General features: G+C 40.7%; 4 protein-coding genes and 1 non-coding gene across 5 annotated transcripts in view; 1 reads left to right on the forward strand and 4 right to left on the reverse strand.

Moving 5' to 3' along the window:
* disp1 (dispatched homolog 1 (Drosophila)) overlaps nucleotides 1-21138 on the reverse strand; it is a 389371-nt gene that overhangs the window by 182193 nt on the left and 186040 nt on the right. The gene's annotated exons all lie outside the window — the stretch shown is intronic.
* On the reverse strand, nucleotides 30-7308 carry mep1a.2 (meprin A, alpha (PABA peptide hydrolase), tandem duplicate 2). The gene is given in 15 exon segments (XM_069703052.1): nucleotides 30-180; nucleotides 1545-1752; nucleotides 1841-2014; nucleotides 3758-4204; nucleotides 4375-4590; nucleotides 4790-4936; nucleotides 5508-5700; nucleotides 5702-5730; nucleotides 6122-6297; nucleotides 6464-6581; nucleotides 6670-6745; nucleotides 6830-6867; nucleotides 6963-7028; nucleotides 7110-7134; nucleotides 7246-7308. Coding segments are annotated over 15 exon segments (2127 nt in total).
* On the reverse strand, nucleotides 10244-16933 carry mep1a.1 (meprin A, alpha (PABA peptide hydrolase), tandem duplicate 1). The gene is made up of 14 exons (XM_069703037.1): nucleotides 16492-16933; nucleotides 16386-16410; nucleotides 16257-16301; nucleotides 16102-16142; nucleotides 15276-15351; nucleotides 14994-15111; nucleotides 14181-14356; nucleotides 13725-13946; nucleotides 13407-13553; nucleotides 13073-13288; nucleotides 12060-12524; nucleotides 10778-10951; nucleotides 10556-10640; nucleotides 10244-10464 (listed from the first exon to the last, which is right to left on the reverse strand). The coding sequence occupies exons 1-13, from the start codon at nucleotides 16570-16572 to the stop codon at nucleotides 10591-10593; spliced, it is 1836 nt and encodes a 611-aa protein (XP_069559138.1). The 5' UTR covers nucleotides 16573-16933; the 3' UTR covers nucleotides 10244-10464; nucleotides 10556-10590.
* Nucleotides 18576-18657, forward strand: trnas-gcu (transfer RNA serine (anticodon GCU)). Its single transcript has one exon. It is a non-coding gene; the product is annotated as a tRNA-Ser (tRNA).
* On the reverse strand, nucleotides 19495-20938 carry LOC138623505 (protein FAM177B). Its single transcript, XM_069703057.1, has 5 exons — nucleotides 20697-20938; nucleotides 20286-20462; nucleotides 20143-20197; nucleotides 19935-20029; nucleotides 19495-19725 (listed from the first exon to the last, which is right to left on the reverse strand). The coding sequence occupies exons 1-5, from the start codon at nucleotides 20715-20717 to the stop codon at nucleotides 19516-19518; spliced, it is 558 nt and encodes a 185-aa protein (XP_069559158.1). The 5' UTR covers nucleotides 20718-20938; the 3' UTR covers nucleotides 19495-19515.

Genomic DNA, 21138 nt, shown 5'->3' on the forward strand with positions numbered 1-21138 from the left:
GATGACGCATTAGACGTTTAAAATGTGTTTCACTGAGCTCTCCTGATGATGGTGAAAATGGCCAGCGTCAGGATTACAGTTCCTGTTGTTCCACCAATCAGAGCACCCACAATGCTTCTATCTATGTTCATTTCCTCGCACCTCTTCCCAGTGTAGTAGGTGGCCTGGCTTGTTGCACACCTGGAGAGCAGAAGACAGATTTTTAAATATGGAAAACAAAAATGTTCTTGTATCAAGAATAACTTTGAAATGTAGTGTTCAACAATTCTGTAGTGTGGAAACACCAAAAGGGGGTGAGGGTTTAAAGGAATAATATGACATTTTGGGAAATATGCTTTTCTTCTTTGAGAACCCTGGATCTGATGGTCAGTACCAAAATGTAATGTCCTTGAATGCCAACAATTACTATAAAGTTAGAACCAGGGAGTGATTAGCGTAGGGTAAAATAGAAACTCAAAGCCTGTCGAAAAGGTTGACCAGGCTCCATACAAAGTTCAAAACTGTGTCTCCCAGAACTCAAAGCTCAACAGTTAACACAATACTCCTCAGTTGTCTAAGTAGTACAAAATCAGAATCGAAAGATCAACAGTCTTTGGTGTCTATGTGGAGTTGTAACAGAGGTAGACATAAGATTCCAGTGAGAACTAGTGTGACCAGGTGTCCCACTTTATGTGGGACTGGACAGCATTTTTATGCCTTGTTTAATGTCCCACATATTGAGAAGATACCAGCTTGTCTTTTACACGTCACGTAACTGAAAGCACACACACACACACACTCATGCACGAATAGGGAAACCAGGAAAGCCCATTACTATAAGCATCTTCCTCCAGTAGGAAACCTATAGATACATGACAGCAAAAACAAACAAAATAAATTCTAATTAGATTTATTATTTTATAAAAAAATGTACCAAAATTAGGTTCATTGGAAAATAAAAACTTTATTAAGAGTAAATGTGTTCTACCTGTTTGTATTAAATCCAATTTCACTTTCACACACACTTCATAAGTGTCAGAAAACATTTACAACTGGTCTGAACAACATTTCAACAGCAAGGTTCATTGTTAAGACAGCATGAAGAGCAACGCAACCAAACATGCTGCAGAAACCTCTTATTTCGAGTAAACACTGCAGGACAGAAGCTTTTCTAAAATCTGTCTTTTGTCTAAAGGCTGTGAAAAAAGCAGGGAGGGATGTTGTCATGGTGCTGTTTGATCTCATCAAGCTATGTATACGTGGGTCAAGTGAACATTAGTCTGTCACCATCTTTGCTGCCATCATTATGTGAGCACAGAGTCACTAGCTAAACTGCAGAATAACTTTGGACAGAAGTGGGTTCGCTGTTTCCTTTGTTTCCAGTTTTTAGCTAAGCTAACTCCTCAGCTCCAACTCTGGACTGAAAAGACTGCTATAGATCTTATAATCTGTTTTTGGAATGAAAGATTTTTATCAAATTGTCAAATAAATCCTTTAAAGAGGATTATTAACGAATATTAATATATTAACTGTATATACAACCCTAAAAATATACAAATACATACCTGCAAGAGGCTTTCCCCTCCTTCTCCACACACATGCCTCCATTAATACATGGGTTCGGGTCACAGGGGTTTGTAGCACGTGCTTCCCTGTGTTTTGGTGCCTCCGGTATCTGTTCCATCTCGTTTACACCTGACTTCTCCACTGCAATGTATTTGCTTGGTGTAGTTGGTTTGACAGGCACCTCACTCTTGATCAGGTGGCTCAAATCTAATGAAACATCAGGTTAATAAAAGTGTTAAATAAACTAAAATGAACAGCGATGGTATTGCACGTAAACGATATTTCTGATCCTCACCATTGAATTCAGCAGTAATGATGAGGTCATTGTTCTTGAGGAAGCTCCTCCTGTGCAGATGCTTGTGTGAAATGAACATGCTCCAACCGAAGTCTTTACTGCGGTAGCAGTTGCAGCTTTCATCGAACACTGCTCCTGGAGTGGCTGTTGGTTTGTTCCACCGGACATCTGTGTCTGAGAAGCAAAATAGCCAAGAAAAGAAAGCAGGCACATTACACAACTCTTGAATTTTCCAAGTGTGTATTTTAAAGTTAGTGTTGGAAACAAATTGTTCAAAAATGGGACAGGTTTGGTCAAAAAAAAAGTGAGACTGTCACAGCTGTCTAAACTGACTCTTTACATGGTAGAAATTACAGCAACCAGGACAAAAGGAGTTTTTTAGAAGTGAACCCCTCAAAATGTAGTACCACATTCATGGCACAGAGTAGAAGAGGAAGAGGAGTCATACAGTAATCAGTGATGGTTTTGTTAGTTACAAAATTGGAAAGCAGACACAGACATAACAAAAATTATACAGGGGTTTTTAAATCAGCTGCTACAGTAATTTTGGAGGTATTTGGGGCTGACGAACAAGCTGACCACATTGTAGTATTGTCACCTTAAAGCTGTCAAGCATGCTGGCAAACAGATGCAGCTGAAATGAAGCAATTCAATAAATTCATTTGGAGCCATGTTTAACCCTTCCGCTGTCCTCAGGTCAAATTGACCTGCTGCTGTGTTGCCATGACGGTTAAAGAAACCGTCACGGCCTCCTCGTCACCAACGATCCCAAAAAATATAAAAATAAAATAGAACTTGGTTGAACACAGCAGCGGGTCAATTTGACCCGAGGACAGCGGGAGGGTTAAGACACCCTAACAAATACACATCCAGTATTCCCTCTGCTTTTAGCTCTGTTGTGCTCTCCACCAACACCTGAGGGAAATAACTGTCTCTTTAGCTGCTGAAAGCTCTCCTATGTTCACCTGCAAGTCACTGGCTCTGTCTGTCTGATGTTTAGTGTCGGGCAAGTTGTCTACGGTAGGTTTATATGAACATTTTTAAACCTGATGCAACCATAAATGGACCCAAACAGCAACATTGCGGGCCATAAAAGTAAATAATAGAATGCTAAAAAGCTCCACAGAGCACATGAGAACCACAGGGTTGCATTATACATACATTTTATGTAGGTGTATCCCTGCAACCAACCCTTTTCATCGTTCTCATTATACAAAATGTTAAAATACTGGATCAAGCAGCTTTTAGGTTTAGTGTATTTGCTTAGAAGGACCCATGAGAAGAGAATTTCAAAATGATAACCCTTTCTTATTTTTATAAATGATGTCATTTTTAAATATAAAGTTCCAGTGTTGTTTGAAATGAGATGGGATTTAAACTTGTGGCATTTAACAGACCAGAGCAATTTGTTTCTGTCCTTTATCAATGACTTTCATCATAACCTTCCCTGTATTATCTCCCTGTCCAACTATTGTTCACAGCTTAAGTTGTTTCTGTTGTTATAGTCTGGAAACCCTGTTCACATTGAATTTTGCTCAGCCACTCTGACAAGGCAGACCAATCAGCGACCAGTTTAGGTGGATAAATACAATGACGTTGAAGTCATTCCAACTGTGGAGTTTCAATGCACAATATAGGGCATATGGTGGTCAATGCAAAATGGTTAAAGGCTGCTTTAAGAGTTTAAAAGCTGCTTTTTACGATGCATTGACTGAAAACAATCCCCAATGAAGCCTGGCCGGATCAATATATTCCTGCTGTGAATTTGGCTCTGGTAATACCAGGCTAATCCTGTCATGGAATGGCACAAACAATTACCAGACTTGCTAAATAAAAAGGAAACTCTCTGCACTGTACCTCACTATATCGATAGCTTTAGTTGGACTAACACCTTCATCTTCAGTGAGCTTGATCTACCTGTGGTGAAGCTTCTTGTGGCAGACATCCTTAGCTTAACATCCGGGTCCTGGTCCATGGCAACTATGGTCACCTGCCTGTTTTTGGCTGGCCACTCCATAACTGCATCATTTTCCCCACTACAGAAGTGGAATGCTATGCCAACATAATCTGGATAGGCATTGTCTCTTCCATTTGGATAAACACTGATACCAAATGTGTAGCCCTCCGAGTTGTAGAAGCAACTGCTGTAGAGTGAGCTGCCGGGAGAAGTGGTGGTGAGAAGTCCGGTGAAGTTGTGGATTTGCCAGACAGCACTGGGGCAAACAGTCTCCGTGAGAGTGATGTCATCGATTAAGATGGCGCCCGAAGAGCTAGATGATCCTCTGATGCCTTGAAAGAAATACCGGAACTTCTCTGTCACCTTTAGAGTCACATGGGCTATTTTCCAGGCGTCATCCCCATCACCTTAAAGACAGTTAGCAGGTGGTTAATCAGCCTACTGGACACTGTAGTGAGTATTTTGAATGAGTCAATCAAGCAGTAAACCCAACCATAACAAAGAAAGAAATATGTTTTAAGTTCATTCTCATTTTTAAGAAACACGAGCACCATTCCAACATTCCAGTTCAAAGCACCTTGAATGGTGTGGATCTTCTTGACACTACGTACGGTCCCTGTCCCATCATCAGTCCTGATCCATATCACCAGTTTGTCCCCAGCGGCTCCAGTCATCTTATAGAAGAACTGCAAGCACTGTTCATCTCTTTTGGGGAAGAGGATTCGTGACTCCAGCGAGGCACTGCTGCCAGCTGCACCGGAGGATGTGTCAAACTTCATGAAGTAGCCAGAATCTAAGAACAGATGCGTCCATCGGTATATGTTTAGAGAGATGACTGGGATCAGTACACAAACTACATTTATATCTTGCTGAATTACTGTATTTCACAAAATGGCCAAAGACAAAGATGAGTTTTAAATGTGGCAGTAAGATAAACACCTGAATGAGATTTTAGCCAGCATTTTATATGATCTAGAAAATCTGTGCAGTACCTCTGCAGCGTCCTGCCAGGGTTTGATCTGCATCCTCTGGACTGCTGAGCGTCTGGACCCAGTCTGCACCGTCCTCCTCGTTCTGGATCATTCCACACATGTTGATCAGCTCAAAGGAGCACTGGTCCAGGAGGGTATGTGTGTTGGCTGCAACGGGACAGGTGTCAACAGTCAGCCTATAAAGCTGAGAGCACTATAAACATATGACTGTCATTCAGTCAATGCATTAATGTGATTAATTAGTGTACAGCATCAGCAGTGCTTCTCTTTGTGCATGTTTACCTGGTTGCTAAAAGTATTCCACTAACGTTTTGCCGTAAATGATCATTGTTTTAGCCATTGTCATTGTTTATAATAGTTAATGAAAATAATTCCTGATAATTATAACCAATGTAGCCATCGTTAATCAATAATGTTACTATATTTGTAATAGAAGAAGTTCTGAAGAAATTTGGAGTACAGTTTAAAGTGGGTTTGTCTCTATGAGCTACGAGATACCTTTACATATTACAAGTTTGGCTCGTAATTAATCTGAAAGTATTGATCAATCCAAGAAGGGAATATAAAGTTATTTTAGGTTCAAATGAATCAGCTTCCATAACAATTTATTCACTGACACTAATAGACAACTGCAACTCATTTTGAGCGAGCACAGATTCATAACCCGTTTCCTTGTCCAGACACAGGAGTTGCCAGGCTCCAACGATAAGACACTCACCACAGTCGTACATGCGGTTGAGCCTGGTGATGTCCACTGCACTGAAGTCCATCCGCTGGCCGATGACCTCATTGAAGTAGGGTATGGCGGTGGTGATGGTGGGGATACTTTCGTTCTTGTTGAAGGACAGCGGTCTGTAGTGCATGATGGACTCATAATCGTACGCCGTGTTCAGATCACTGATGAAGTCATCCTTCATACTTGTTGAAATTGTGCTCCTTGCCTGTGGGGAGAGAGTAAAATTGACAATAAGAATAACAAGAATAATACATTTTTATTGATATAGCATTTTTTATGATACTCAAAGACACTTTGCATGTTAAAATGTTCAGTTCAAGTATAAATCCAATGGCAGTGAAGACATACAATATTAATCCCACATTAAAAAGGTGGGTCTTGAGTTGGGAGTTCAACAGGAAATGTGTTTTCTGATGTGTTTGGAAGGGAGTTCCAGAGGGAGGTAAGTCGGAATGGAGTATTTTTTCATTGCTGTATTCATACTTTTACTTATGTAAAGGATCTGAAAACTTCCGCCACAAACATCGCTTCAGTATCTCTAAAATAGTGGCTCTAAATAAAACGATGATAAATAACAAGATTATATTATGACCCACCTTCTTCAATCTGGTCCCACCAGATTTGAACGTAGTCGTCTCTGTCTGAACGAGACTGCTCGTGGTAGAAGCCCAGAGCGTGGAGGAGCTCGTGCTCCACGATGGCTTTGGTGTCACACTGGGCCCCGATGGACACATTCTGGCCCGTTTTATCATCTCCGACGTATGACCAGCATCTGAATTGTTGAAATGGAAAATTGAAGTCAACCTAAAAACATCAGTCTAACATGCTGTTGCTGTTATTTGACTGAGCTTTAAACAGGATTTCATCACCAATTCGGCCCATAAAGTTGAGCGACAGCCGAGATCACTCCTGAATAAACGTGACAGACTGTATCTCACCCGGAAAGCTGGGTGAAAGAGATGTAGCTTGTCTCTCCCTCGTACGGTTTGAAGTCCACGCAGGATCTCAAACGGTACTCCTCAAAAGCCTGGAGGATCACTCCTTTAGCATTCAGTTCTAAAGCAGCAGGAAAACATGTCCAAATCAGCCCCGCACTTTTGAAATCATACGTTGATTGAAATTGATACTAATGTGCACAGTGTACCTAAAGAATCAGTCAAGATGTAGGCGATGGGAAACTTCCATCTTCTTGTTTGATCGAGGATTGCATTTTTGTTGGGCTGCAACACAACATTGAACGAGTTCAGAAGATATTTTTTATTCTTAACGAATACAAATCTTACTTATACTCTCTGTTCACTTACATTACCAGCAATGTCACCCTCAAACAGATGTTTCAAGCCTATAAATGTGAATTATACACATTTAGTATAAATGAGAATTGCAGTCGAGAGCAAGGTGCATGCATCAACATCAAACAGGGTTTAAAAATGATACCTCTGTTGATCTCAGGTATGTCGTCTCTCAGTTCACCCGCATCTGCATTGTTGCCTAGAGAATAAACTTATGGTTAGAGTAAAAAAGTAGCGGATAAAAGAGCTTTTTTTTTATGTGCATATGTGATCAAAGTTAACAGAAACCAACCGGTAGATGTCGGAACAGCTTGCACCTACAACACAACAAGAAACGATGCTTAATTTAAATGCTTTAGCTCAGATATTACTTTTCAATTCCTGTTTCTCAGAGTGACACTTAAAACATCAAATAAAAAATTCCCTACCTTTAAAACCACAAAGACTCCAATCAGCGCGGTGATTCTCTTCAAGCTGTCTCCAGAGCCCATGGTGTCATTCAAACAGAAATGTGTTTCTCTGACTCCAGCGTAAACTTGCCCATTAAGACAACGAATGGGAGAGAGGAACTTTGATCGGGATTGTTGTTCTTAATGAGTAACAGACACTTCACATGTGTCTCCCAGTGTCGCCTCTTAAAACTGGCACGTTGTCAAGTGTGCAGGTAACGACGGCAGTAAAATGTCGACTTTGTACAGAGGTAGCAGAATCACGCGCTGAAAGAAATAAATCTGTGAATCGTGTTGTTTATCGGTTTGACCTCTAACCTCTGTTGTGTGGCTGGGGGGCATCAGCAGGATGGGTTGTGTAATGAAAGCCAGTTACACATAAATAAACTATGAGCAAAATAAAGATGTAAACAAAAGAGGAGCACATGGGACAGAGTGGCTAGTAAAGTGCTGATCATTCACTCTTGTTTTCTGTAATACCTGATAAGGTTCTTTAGGCCTACATTTCCCTTATCTCACCGTTACTGTCAACACAGCAGACTTTAGTTGATGTTAAAAGAGCACTTAAGTGTTTTATTATTGCAGACACATAAAGTTAAGGGACTTACACAACACAGATTTCAACAATGAGGCAGTTTAAGCAGCTGAGGCTTTAACAACGCTATTACATGAATGTAACTAAGATAACTCTACAGGTATTCTGTTTTTATACGCTGGGTGGTACTCCTAGTCCAGAATTAATGGATGGAGCTTCTAGATCTAAAAACAGAGGCCAATGCAGAAGTGTGAGGTGCAATACAACTGAGGGCCACTAGGGGCTGGCTCGAAAAGACCTCTAGCTCCAATAGAGTCCCGTTCAAAAAGAGTCAATTTCTTAAGGAAATATGTCAATAATTTTTTTTCTACAAGGCATTATGGTGTCATATCTGACCTTCATTCCTTCTGATCAGTGTTCTGAAAATTATTTCATAATTAATTCAATAGAAGGCGTCAAAGAGAGGTATGTTTGTGGGCGTTTCTGGGTTGATTGACATGGCTGGGATGCAGTCACATTTCTGAAAGTGAACAAGTGAGTGTGCTCAGTGACCTCGGATTCTCAGTCGGGTCCCCCCTCACCCAGCTCGAGAAAAATATGGTCACTGGACCGCAATAATGTCAGACTGAAAACTTCAAAACAGCAGTTCACAAACCAATAGGACAGGCCTGGCCAACCCGCGGCTCCCGAGCCGCATGCGGCTCTTTGCCTGGTTTCATGCGGCTCTTACGTTCATATCGAAGTTTGTGTTTGTGTTGTTTTTTTTTTCTTCTTCTTTTAAAATCTTTTTATTGATTTTGCAAATACTTTAGACAGAGAGGTAGGCCAGGATTACCCGTCCAAAAAATTGGGATATACAGAATAGTACATTCAGTTGTAAGTCTCTTGGAGTAGTGTTTGTGTTTTTTTTAATGTGCGTGTTCACTTCGCTTGAGTTCAATACGGTATTTTTGTCAAACGCGCATGTGCGTGAGATGAAAATACCGCAAAGTTTCCCAGTAGGGGCAAGATAATTTGAGTAAACAATTTGTGTCCAGTTCGCTCTCAAAATGGCAGGAAAAAAATGCACAGCAAAACGAAAATATGAAGATGAACACAGGACGTTTTTAACAGAGTGGGAGAGTTTATATATTTTTGTTGAACGTAATGGCAAGCCATTCTGCCTTATATGTCAGGCGTAATTAGCGCATTTCAAAGCTTCAAATCTTCAGCGCCACTACAGCTCACTCCATGCTAACATCGACCAGGAATTTCCAAAAGGGACTGAACTTCGCAAGCACAAGTTGGTCACTTTGAAAAGTCAGGCAGAAAAGCAGATACAGTTTTTCCAAAACTTTACGAAGCACTCAGAGACCGTAACGCTTGCATCGTATCAACTGGCTTGGAACATTGCACGGGCTAAAAAGCCATACAATGAAGGGGAGTTCGTTAAAAAAAAATGCCTTGATATTGTGACATTAAAAGACAGAACCCGTGGCATAGATGTGAAAGAAACAATGATGGCTGCATTTGCGAAAGCAAATCTGCCCACACCGAAACTAACTGCAACAGCCACGGATGGAGCGCCAGCCATGATCGGATCTGTGAACGAGTCTGTGTTTTCTACCCTGAAACACGTGAAATCAAAGCATCGATTTGTTCTGACTGACACCCATGTGAAAGAATTGCTTCGAGTGGCAACAACGGAATACAAGCCAGATTTGAAGAGGATTGTTCAAGGCAAGGAATGCCAGAAGTCCCACTAAGCAACATGCATAGTAAAAGAAAAACGCTATTGTAAATTACTATATTTTTGTTTGTGGACTTGGTTGAACTGAGAGTTTGTGTGTGTGAGACAGTGCACACAATGTTCATTGTTGAAAATGACTGGCCTGTGGTCTTAGTACTGTAGGAGTCAATTTCTGTCATTATCATGTTGGTGTGTGACATTTACAATAAATCTGGCTGAGCAGAGGTGTGTGTGTGTGTGTGTGTGTGTGTGTGTGTGTGTGTGTGTGTGTGTGTGTGTGTGTGTGTGTGTGTGTGTGTGTGTGTGTGTGTGTGTGTGTGTGTGTGTGTGTGTGTGTGTGTGTGTGTGTGTGTGAGGAAGGGATGGGGTGATGTTCATGTGTGCCCATGTGTATGATGTGGCTCTTTGCGGTAACACAGTAAAAAATGTGGCTCTTAGTCTCTGACTGGTTGGCCACCCCTGCAATAGGAGAAGATGATGGATGGCTGCTACTTGGTGGTCCTCTGTATGACGACTACACTCATCTTAACATGTTGAACTGGTGATGGAATATCTTACCTTATTCATGTTGATGTATGTTGCAACATATGAACTTGTTGCATTCTTTTTAATAAATGTAACAAATGTATGTTTTGTTCTGTACATTCGCGTAATTGCATGAAATCACTCATGTCAACGATGTTGTGACATAAAACCACAAACACACCACAGGCTTGTTCTTAAATAGTTTAATTTAAAAACTGTAATTAAGAAAACACATCAGTGATGATGGACTTCAAAAGCTTGTTATGTATATATTTGAACTTGTATGTACAGATTATATACCAAATACAAATTTCCATTTTGTATATTATGTTCTTAATCGTGATCCTGCAGTAATCTTTCATTCTGTCTTCATCTTGACACGTTTTTCTTCTCATCCCAGCCGCAAATGCTTCATATTTCAAATGAAAAAACAAAGACATTTTACTGAATTATGAGGTGTAATCTTCACAGGTAAGATGGAACGGTGTCTAATGTCTTACTTCTAGTTCCTCGCCATCTTTAAACTTGCGTGATCTTACTCCTTCGGTTTAATGGGAACTTCTGTTTTGATCAGTGATGTTATATCTGTGAATGAAGAGTCAGTTACTGGTCTCGACAGACTTCTGGTCAGCTACAGAACATCACGCTGTGAAGCAGTAGCTGGATCTGTTTGTAAAAATAATCGCATTTTCAAATGCAAATATTGAACACAGACCACCTACCCTCAAAGTCAACAAAGATGATGAGGTCATCATTCTTGAGGTAATTGCGCCGCCTGAGGTCAAAGTGCTTGACAAAATTCCTCCAGCCCAATGATTCACCTCTGAAGCAATTACAGGAGAGATCAAACTTCCCCACCATGGTGGGATTTTCCCAAAATAACTTTCCATCTGACGCTACAAGAAACAAAACAGAATCACCATGTTATTGCCTTGAAACACAGTATGCACATGTGAGTTGCAGACAGGTCCATGAAACTGGATAATGTTTCATTTTGAGCCAATAAATCGTATCCAAAGGCCCATTTAGTTTTTAGCTGTACAACAACTATCAGTAGAGCTTGTTGGGACAAATAAAACTGGTCCAGTGGTCAGATTTTTGTTCATTTGTTTGAACAGTGTTATCTCATCGTTATTTGCTGGAGCAATTTATTTTCTGAGTGCATCAGTGCGTTCAACCTGCCAAGTACAGAAACATGCAGTGCACTACAAGCATCAGGATGATGCACTCAAAACGGTCCAAAAAAGAAGTGTGAAACTCTGGACACTTTTCACCCTAAACGGTCGCCATCTTGGCTATGTAGAGGAAGGGGCGGGGCCACCGGTTTAAAGAATTTTCAAATTAAAACTTCTGAGGAAGCAGCAGCTGTTCCTGAACACCTCACAAAAGTGTTTACTTTTCACTACAGCTGCTGGACAGAAGAATTAGTGTGTTTTTTGAGTGTGTTAAATAAAACCACGAACCACACTGATTTATGGGTAAAGTAATTAAAGCTGCAGATATTTTGGTGGGTGATGTGTTCACATGCTGAGGTTATTTCCAGTCAGTGCAGAAAGGCAGTGTGCGATTTGAAACAACACCACCCTGTCAAAACTCCTGCACTACACAATTAGGTGTCCTTTTGTATAGGAGCACTATTTATCAGTGTACTTTGGGAAGTATGTCATTTGGAACACAGCACAAGACTACATTTCTTTAAAGAAATCCAAATTGCCTTCTCTCTGACGCTAACCCTGGTGTCCTGGGTGAAAGATTGCATCTTATGCCACCAGATCACACCCCCAATCTCCCTGCAAGAACTTTAGTGCCTTTCTACTTCCTCTAATGACCTCCTGTACATGCTGTTCGTCACATGACCTCCGTTACATAACCTCTCTTGTGTGATGTGGTTTACTTTTAAATCCGAGGCAATGAAACCGTCACGAAGACACACTGCCCTCTACGAACGATAGGCGTGTTACACACTTTGCCGTACTTGTGGGCTGGACAATAAGGAGCACTTACTCAGCCTCATGTCAGTGGTAAGACTGCGAGCGGTGGACATCCTGAGCTTAATGTCTGGGTCTTGGTCCATCACCACCAAGGTGGCCTGCCTGTTTACAGCTGGCCACTGCAACACTCCATCATTCTCCCCACTGGCCAGGTGGATGTACAGCCCGGTGTAGTTCCCTGTGTAATCAGTGTATCTCGACAACGGATTGATGCGGACGCCATAACCGTAGCCTTCAGGGCTGTAGAAACGAGGGCTGTTGATAACTGTGTTGACGTCTGCCGTTTCCATTATCTTGGAGAAGTTCTGGATCCTCCACACGGCATTGGGGCAACGCGTCTCGGTCAGGCTAATGTCGTCGATGGAGATGCCTCCAGCAGACGTGGACAGGTTACTGCACACGGCTTGGAAAACATAACGGAATTTCACTCCTACTTCCATCGGCACATGGGCGATCTTCCACGTGTGGTCAGAATCCGCTGGGTAACAAGGAAACAGAAAAAAAGACAAATCTCTATGAACCTTGTGTGGCAATATTCTTTGTGTGTTAATTAGTGCGCCACAGGGACTGAAAGGGCATAAGAAGAGCTGATTTGATTGGCCACAATTAATATCATATTATCAGATTGGAAAGTGACACATTTTCTAGTCATTATTCCTGCACCACAGATGCAGCTCATGCGCTCCCAGCAACAGAACTTAAGACCTGCGTTTGAACTGCGCCTAGATTCACAAAAATATATCTCTGCCTGCGTATGAAAGAAGGTACAAACTGTCCAACTTTATCTTTGAGGATGTACACCAAAAATAACTTGATTTGAATATCACATTTACCCTACCAAGCAGCTAAACAAATATTCAGATTCATATTTGCCTTGATACAAATCTTTGTGTTGAGAAATTTACTGGAAATGTTGCTGCACAGCTCCCAGTACAGTAGCTGCTGTGAAATATGTATAAAACATGCCCACTGAAAACGTAAGTATCTATGGTATATAATATATATAATATATATGGTATAAAATACCATAGAATGTGTGTATTTTCTTCATTCTGCGAACGGTGCCTGTGCCATCATCTGTCTTGACCCATATGACGAGCCTGTCCTTGGGGCTTCCAGTCATTTTGAAGAAGAACTGCAGACACTGACGCTTCCTCTTGGGGTAGAGGGTTCGGGATTCAAGCACAGCTGACTCCTGGGGCTTCCCGGTCATGGTGTTGAAGTGCATGAAGTGTCCAGCATCTAGAAAACCAAACAAAGCAACACAAGCTTTGACAACACGCAACTTATTTTGGGGAAATTTCTTTTACGCCATCTGAACTGACAATAAACAGTGAATGGAATTTTGTTCCCCTCAGACCTCTGCATCTTCCCAGGAGTGTGTGATCCTCTGAACCCACGCTGCTCTCGGTGTGGACCCAGTCAGCATCATCAGTGGAGGCCTGGATCATCCCGCAGACGCTAGCGTACTCAAAGGCACACTGATCCAGCAGAGTGAGTGGGCCAGCTGCGGTGGAAGAGGGGTAAAGATTCTGAGGTAGCTATATCAGACTTTTACACACATTGAACCCCACTTCTTAATTTCCGTCTCATAATATTGTTTATAGTAGCTTTCAGTTTCTTAAGAAACGGGTCCAATGATCACTACCAAAGGGTCACTATGACAACATGTACGTACAGCAGTTGTACATGCGGTTAAGCCTGAGGGTGTCCATCTTGCTGAAGTCGAGGTACTGGCCGATGATGTTGTAGAACTCTGGGATTTTGGTGGTGATGGTGGGAATGGATTCGTTCTTATTAAAGGAGAAAGGCCTGTAATGCATGACAGACTCGTAGTCGTACGCAGTGTTTTGATCAGTGATGTAGTCGTCATTGTATTTGTTGAAGTTATGTTGAAGTCCTGCAGGGAATTTTTACATTTTTTTAGTTACTTGTGCAAACAAAGAGGGCATAATAAAAGTAAAAAATAAATAAATAAATTTAAAAAAAAATCCTGTAGGTTGTCTGCGTTTCAGTATTTATATAGACAACATTATCATACATTGCATAACAACTTGTGATAAAATAAAAAATTTTAACAGCACTTGAATGACAAAAGGAAGAAATTGAAGGACCATCATGTTCCTATATGTACCTGGTGTAACCTGGTCCAGCCAGATGTTGACATAGTCATCCCTATCTGTGCGGGACTGTTCGTGGTAAAATCCCAGAGCGTGGAGCAGCTCATGCTCTATGACTGCCTTGTGGTCACAGCCGCTCCCCAAAGACAGGATCTGACCGGTCTGTTGGTCGCCAACGCTGGAGAAGCACCTATTACAGTGGAAGGAGTTCATTTGAATTGTGACACAAAAACTAAGATTTAAAATGGACGCTCTGTTTTTTTGTTTCAAACTTGAGGCCGCAACACTGCAAAGCAAACTATCTGGGGTTTTTTTCCCCCAAAATTGACTTGGCTCCTCCAGGGCAACTAAAGACATCACTCTGCTATTTTCAAGTAGTACTGAATAGTGCTTGCTATGAGAAACAAAGTTATCTTGAAGTGTAAAAATATTGGTGGACTGGCCCTTTCAAGGTACATCTAAAGTTAACAACTGACACAAAGATAACCTGACCTTCTTTGTGCACAGGTGATAGTACAATAATTAGAGTAGAGAATGGAATATTAATCCCAACTAAAGGTAGAACTGTGTTGTTAAATAAATTGAAAGTCAGACTTTTTTTTTTTAAAGTTGTCAGCGAAGAAATATAAGTTTTTAACTTACAAATTAAGCTTTACTTTGTCAGATGGTTAGACCTTGAATGCACCGTTCAAGGTAAATACAATGAAAAAGAGTCAAGGTGAATTTACTTCCAGTTGATACTGTAAATGAAAAACCTTTTCTGCAGCAGCTACTGACGACATATTTTGCAAATGAAGTAAAAAGAAGTGCGAACGCGACGGCCGTACCCTCCTCTCTTCTCAAACTTGATGAAGGTCTTCTCTCCCTCATAAGGCTTGAAGTCGATACAGGACTTCAGCCGATACATTTCAAAAGCCTGGTGGATGCAGCCTTTGGCATTCAGATCTGAGCGGTGAAGGAAACAGTCACAACAGAGGAAAGCATGTTTTTTTTTTCATCTAGATGGTGAAAGGAGGCACAAACTGCTTCTAACTGAGCCACACATGACATTTTACATATTTTACAGTCAGCACAGTGTACAGAGTGCACGGAAGAGTAAAGAAACTAACCCAAATCGTCCCCCAGAATGTAAGGGATTGGAAATTTCCATCTGTATCTCTTGTCAATCATAGCATTCCTTCCTTCCTGCAGCACAAAAGAGGTGTTTAAAACGTACCGGTAACGCTTCACTTAAGGGTGAATGAATTATCAAGAATTCCTGCATGACTTGTGCATTTCTTCATGCATTGATACCTCATGAAATCATCACTTCCAAACTCTGCAGCACAGAAGCACATCATGCAATCATCCCTGACGAAGCATTAGGCCGTGTTGACTTTAGTAGTGGAGAACCATTTGATCTTTATTATCCAATGTGGGTAAAACTGCAGTAATTCATGTGAGTACAAATATTTTTCAATTATTACGATATCTGAGTTATTATGTTTGCGTCTTAACATGCAAGTAAATGGACAGACCCAAAAATCGGCCTGCAATTTTTAGCAAAGAATTAATTACGATCATGCTTCATGAATCATCATCATTGATGATGTACCTGCCTGTTTCAATTATTGTGCTGTTCATGCAAGAGATAATAAAATGAAAGACGTTGAACTTGCGCGACTCACTGATGATTCATGAGGTAAAACTGCATGAAGTAAGGCATGAATTCAATATTATTCATGTACCAATACATTAAAGTGCTCAAACAAACTGTGGCCGTAAACCTCATCAATGTTAATAAAAACACACATGATACCCATCTTGTTATGTGAAATCTATATTGCAGTCAATTATCTCAAGAGGAGGACCAACAGCCACATAAAACTGCCAATAAAACAATCAATTAGACGTGATTCAACAGGAGAATTTTTTTTTATCCTGTCAACAACTTACAGGAATTAAAATGTCCCCCTCGAAGAGGTTGACTTCTGAACCTGCAGCACAAGTAAAAACAACTCGCATTGAAATGTCGTCATCATCATCAATAAATATCCAACGTGTTACATATTATTTGAGTCCATACAGCATCACAGTATGTTGATTCTCACCCTTGTTGAGAAGAGGGTTCTCATCTTCTCCGTTCTCATATACCTCTGAAACACACACGGACATGATTACGAGTCTCTCCACATCTCTCACAACTTTTAAACCTTTGGAAGATCATTTCTGTGACTTACCATGTACTCCAGGGGAGACTGGTATCTGTGCAGAAGACAAGCGTGAGTCACCGTTCAGTTAACGGTAATCATGCTCACTCACTATGAATGATAAATTCATACTTACAGCGTGCGAAGTGGCCAGAACCACCAGTCCAAACAATAACAACACTCTCTCCATCATGGTGCCGAGTGTCACCCGGCACATGTTGCTGCTTCGGTTTAAATGTTTAGCTGACAGGATACGACCTTTAGAACTGGATGAGGTTCGTAACGGCTATAAAGAGTAACTGCAGGACTTTGACTCCGAATTGTTACTGATTGGTGGTTGTCTTTAACATGTGCTTCAAGGCTGCTGTGGCATGCTCTTTTAGATACTATCTGTTTCTGTCATCTGGCTATAACTTGATTATAACATCTGATAAGAGCCATCAATACAAGAAGGCCAAAGGCTGATTTCATATGTAATTAATTCCCTTTAAAATGGAGGCTCTCATAAAGTAACTGAAAACATGTAGTGTGACTTAAATAAAAGTATTGCTTCTCACTTCTATTTTGTTAGATTGATGCAGGTGAAGGAGCCTAAAACATTTTCTTACATACCAAATCTCATATCTGTTGTTGACAGTTGTAAGCTTTTCTGTGAATCCTGATTAAGTTATATTGCCTCGTATTGACGGTATTGCTTACATACTTTATTTTTATATGCAATTAGATGTATTCATTTGTTTAATATTTCATTTGATTGACATCATGTTTTTTTCATTACACATTGGAGTTTTAAATAGTAAAAGAAGGTCCATTCCACCAGCTGAGTGGTCTGTTTTTTTCATACTGTGAACGGGGGAATGAAAAACAACTTGTTTTTACCAGTAATCAACTTCCACCACTAGATGGCAACAAATACCCGCTTTCTGTAAACCTGCACCTGATGTGCCAACACAAACTCACACACGGAAAAACATACATACAGACAGGCGAAGTGGACACCATACCAGGCAGTGGTGTAACGTATCACTGTAACAAATCGTAACAAAGTAATTTTACTTTACTTTTTCTATTTCTGTCAACTTTTACTTTTACTCCAATAAATGTCCTTAATAAAATAAATTATTTTACTCCAATACATTTTCCCTAAGCTTTTTAGTGTCATACTTCAAAATACATTTGACGGCCTAATGATACACACTGCACAGAAGCAGGGCTGGTGAGTTGTTGACATGAGTCACAGCATCAACTGAACAACAATCATCTTAATTTACACTTGTAGCTGCTGTGGTCCAAGTTTATAAGAGTTTTAAAAATTGGACTGCTTGCTTTTTTCTCTTTTTTTTTTTAAATAACAGCATTTACTTTTACTTTATATAGCCTACTCGGGTGCATTCATATTGATATTTAAGTACGGTAAAAATAGAATTCTTTTAAGTGACTTTGACTTTTACCAAAGTTATTTTCTGGTTAAGTACTGTATCGGGAAGTTTTACTTTAGTGTGCCTATCAGGTACTTCATACACTACTGCTTCCAGCCGTTTCATTATTTCATGATTGTGGATGAATATTTTGGAAAGAACCCATATTTAACGTAATGTAACTGGCTCCTTGTCGTGGACTCCTCCTCTCGCTCCTACCCCCCCCCCCCCCCCCCGCCAAAAAAAAAGAGGGCTTTGCGATGGGTCGAAATCATATTTACTTTTAACGAGACATGCAGTTTTGGAACATTTAAATAAAGACAAATAAAGATAGTATATGTGTAGAGAGGGAGGTATATACCCATCACATCGAAGAACCGGCTGAGCTACGACCAGCGCAGCACTTCGTGAGGAACCTGAAAGACGCACATGTTACATATTGTGACGTAATACGACCTTCGAGGCTGAGTCGACAGAATTCGGTTCGGCAGAGCTGAAAAGAAGAGAGCGGTACTTCCAGAGAGATTAAGAGTGGTAAACGGTACATTTATAATGACACAGGCAGGTGAAGGTTCGTGCAGTCTCAGCCGTTTTGATGTTATCCTGTCAGTGTCGTTAGCCGGTAAGCTAGCACAGGCTATTTAGTCTAATTTCTGCTAAAGCTAAACTAGCATGCTTAATGAGGACAAAATCATTGACCCAGTTAGTTTAACAAAAGTTAAGTATCGACGCGATCGTTTCCTGTACCGTCCGTATTTAGGCGATATTGAAAATTGTATCGATAGTGCATACCGATATCCAGGACGAGGTGGCCGAGTGGTTAAGGCGATGGACTGCTAATCCATTGTGCTCTGCACGCGTGGGTTCGAATCCCATCCTCGTCGATATCTTTATTTGCTTTTTTTTTTTTGTTGTTAGGCTTTATTAAACAGCACTATAGGTTGAATGTTTACAAAATTACAATATTTTACTTTCGCTTTTTGATATTGTGCAAACATCTATGTGGCTCTGACACATAAGACATGCCTGTACATTCATTATTGTTGTATTCATTTCCTTACTCATAAGAATAATTATTTTTAAGTTGATAATCACCATCATCATCATCAATCTGTACCAATATTTCAGTTCTTTTCTGTGTCTTTATGTCTCTTTTACAGTAGTCGAGGCACAGAAAAGTGATCAGCTAGTTAGGACTTTGTTAGGACTTTGTGAGGATACTTTAGGGCTTTGTTAAGACTTTGTTAGGATATGTCAGGACTTCGTTAGGATATGTTAAGAATTGTTTCTGCTAATCCATTGTGCTCTGCACGCGTGGGTTCAAATCCCATCCTCGTCGATAACTTTATTTGCTTTTTTTGTTTTGTTAGGCTTATTAAACAGCACTATAGGTTGAATGTTTACAAAATTACAAAATTTTACTTTCGCTTTTTGATATTGTGCAAACATCTATGTGGCTCCGACACACAAGACATGCCTGTACATTCATTATTGTTGTATTCATTTCAGTTTTAAGGTACCACAAACACAAAATTGTGACTTTGCAAAGAAGCTGTACAACAGTAGTGCCATTGTGAAATCTTTTAGTTTGTAATTTTGTCTTCACATAGTTATATTGTAACATTGCCATGCCATACAAACAGCCCCGACCCTGCTACTTTTTATAGAAGCATACATTATTTCACAGTGCGTCATGGGGCTTTCACATTTTTTCGCTCTCCTTTTGTTTTGTTTTTTTAGCTTTATTTCAAGTGATGTTGATCTGCCTCATAGCCTCTGTTGTGACGTCCTTCTTTCCTCTCCAGGTGTTTCTCACCGCAGCTCTCTGTGGGCTCAGAAGCGCAGCTTGAATCTCCGGTAGCTCCATAATGATTCCCATCCAGTCCGGGAGTGAGGTGGGTCATCTCTGCCTGTCCCTTCACGAGGTCACCTTCGCCCCTGTTACTCGTTGTCTGTGAGGATAATAGAGGAAATACAGAAAATGAAAAACAAGGAACTAACCATCCATTGACACCTGCAAGTGTGCAGTTAAATTATTTAATTTGATCCTATTTATCCTTTGAAAAATCCCTCCAATTGTAGGCGAACGTCTCTAAGATGATACAGCATAGTCTGCTTGTTGACATTACTCTTTTTCTTTAAGAATTTGAGTACATATTACCTTGTGATCACGATAATGTTGATCTATGGCGTACTGGTATTTGGCTGCATTGAGTCCAAGTGCACCAGCAAGTCGCGCTCCGAGGAAATCACAAGCTAGTTTTTGGAAAACAAAAGATTTAGAGACTCAAGTTAGACATCCCGCTAAAATCAGGCCCAGTTGACTTATTCTGTTTACTTGAATTAAATTCACTTGTCACACTACATACTGAGCAGTGAAATCCTCCCAACTAGAAGGGCCATGGCCTTGAATGAGAACCTAGTCTGGGAAGAACAAGAGACAAATACAACTCATGACATGACTGCTACTTGACATCCAACATGAGTTTGCTCACGGAGTCAGATTCCAAACCCTCTCTGCAGGTTCTTTGAAGGGACTTCTGTCTGACGACTGCTCCTCTTCTTCTTCCTCCTCCTCCTCCTCACTGTCTTCCACCTCCAGAGTTTCACCGCTGGAGAAGTGGAGGATCTTCCTCTCTTTGGAGGAGGCAGGACCCCCGAACTCTGATTGGTGGATGTCTGCTAACGTCTGAACACATTTGAAATATGTTTACTTTTACTTCAACTCTCTTCCTCGAGAGACACATCATGTGTCTCCAAGCGCGTCGCTTTTTTCTTGGCTTTTTTATTTCATGCCCTCCTCACCTCAAGGCCCCCAGAAAGTTGAAAAATGGTCCCAAACAGCTGTTGGAATTCAACTCACCGAAAACACAACCTAAACTAACAGCTCTGTTTGTCTTGCAATAATTATTACAACACTTACTTCCTGGTGTCTGTCGTTCATTCTCCAGCTGATGTGAGTCTCTCTTTGTCGCAGCAGTGAAGCTTCTTTTTCTTCTTTGTTTTTTTTTTTACATGTCACAGTTGTACTGTGTGTGAATCCACGCCGACTCTTGTTTCGTGGACAAAAACAACGACAGGACACAGGATCAGTCTTGAAACCTGAGACGTGAAAGACAGCAGTGCAAGCCTTACGACCTGCAATGTTGTCACTTTCGTTCTCGGGCAGGAGGGGTTGGACTCGTGCGGTGGTGCTGGTGTGTGGAATGTGGAAGCTTATTGACAATTGAAGCTGTATAAACCTCAAGTGGTTCCAGTATTTAACTTGTGCTTGACCTTTTGGTAGTGCAGTTTTTATGCATTGAAACCAAGTCGGTTGTTAAGTTGTTTCTTTTACGTAATTAGTTTTGCTTACACATGAGCAT

The sequence above is a fragment of the Brachyistius frenatus genome, unplaced genomic scaffold (genome assembly GCF_029030835.1).
Source record: "Brachyistius frenatus isolate BFR_SWC_R1_liver_20210118 unplaced genomic scaffold, ASM2903083v1 Contig_44, whole genome shotgun sequence".
Taxonomy (NCBI): Eukaryota; Metazoa; Chordata; class Actinopteri; family Embiotocidae; genus Brachyistius; species Brachyistius frenatus.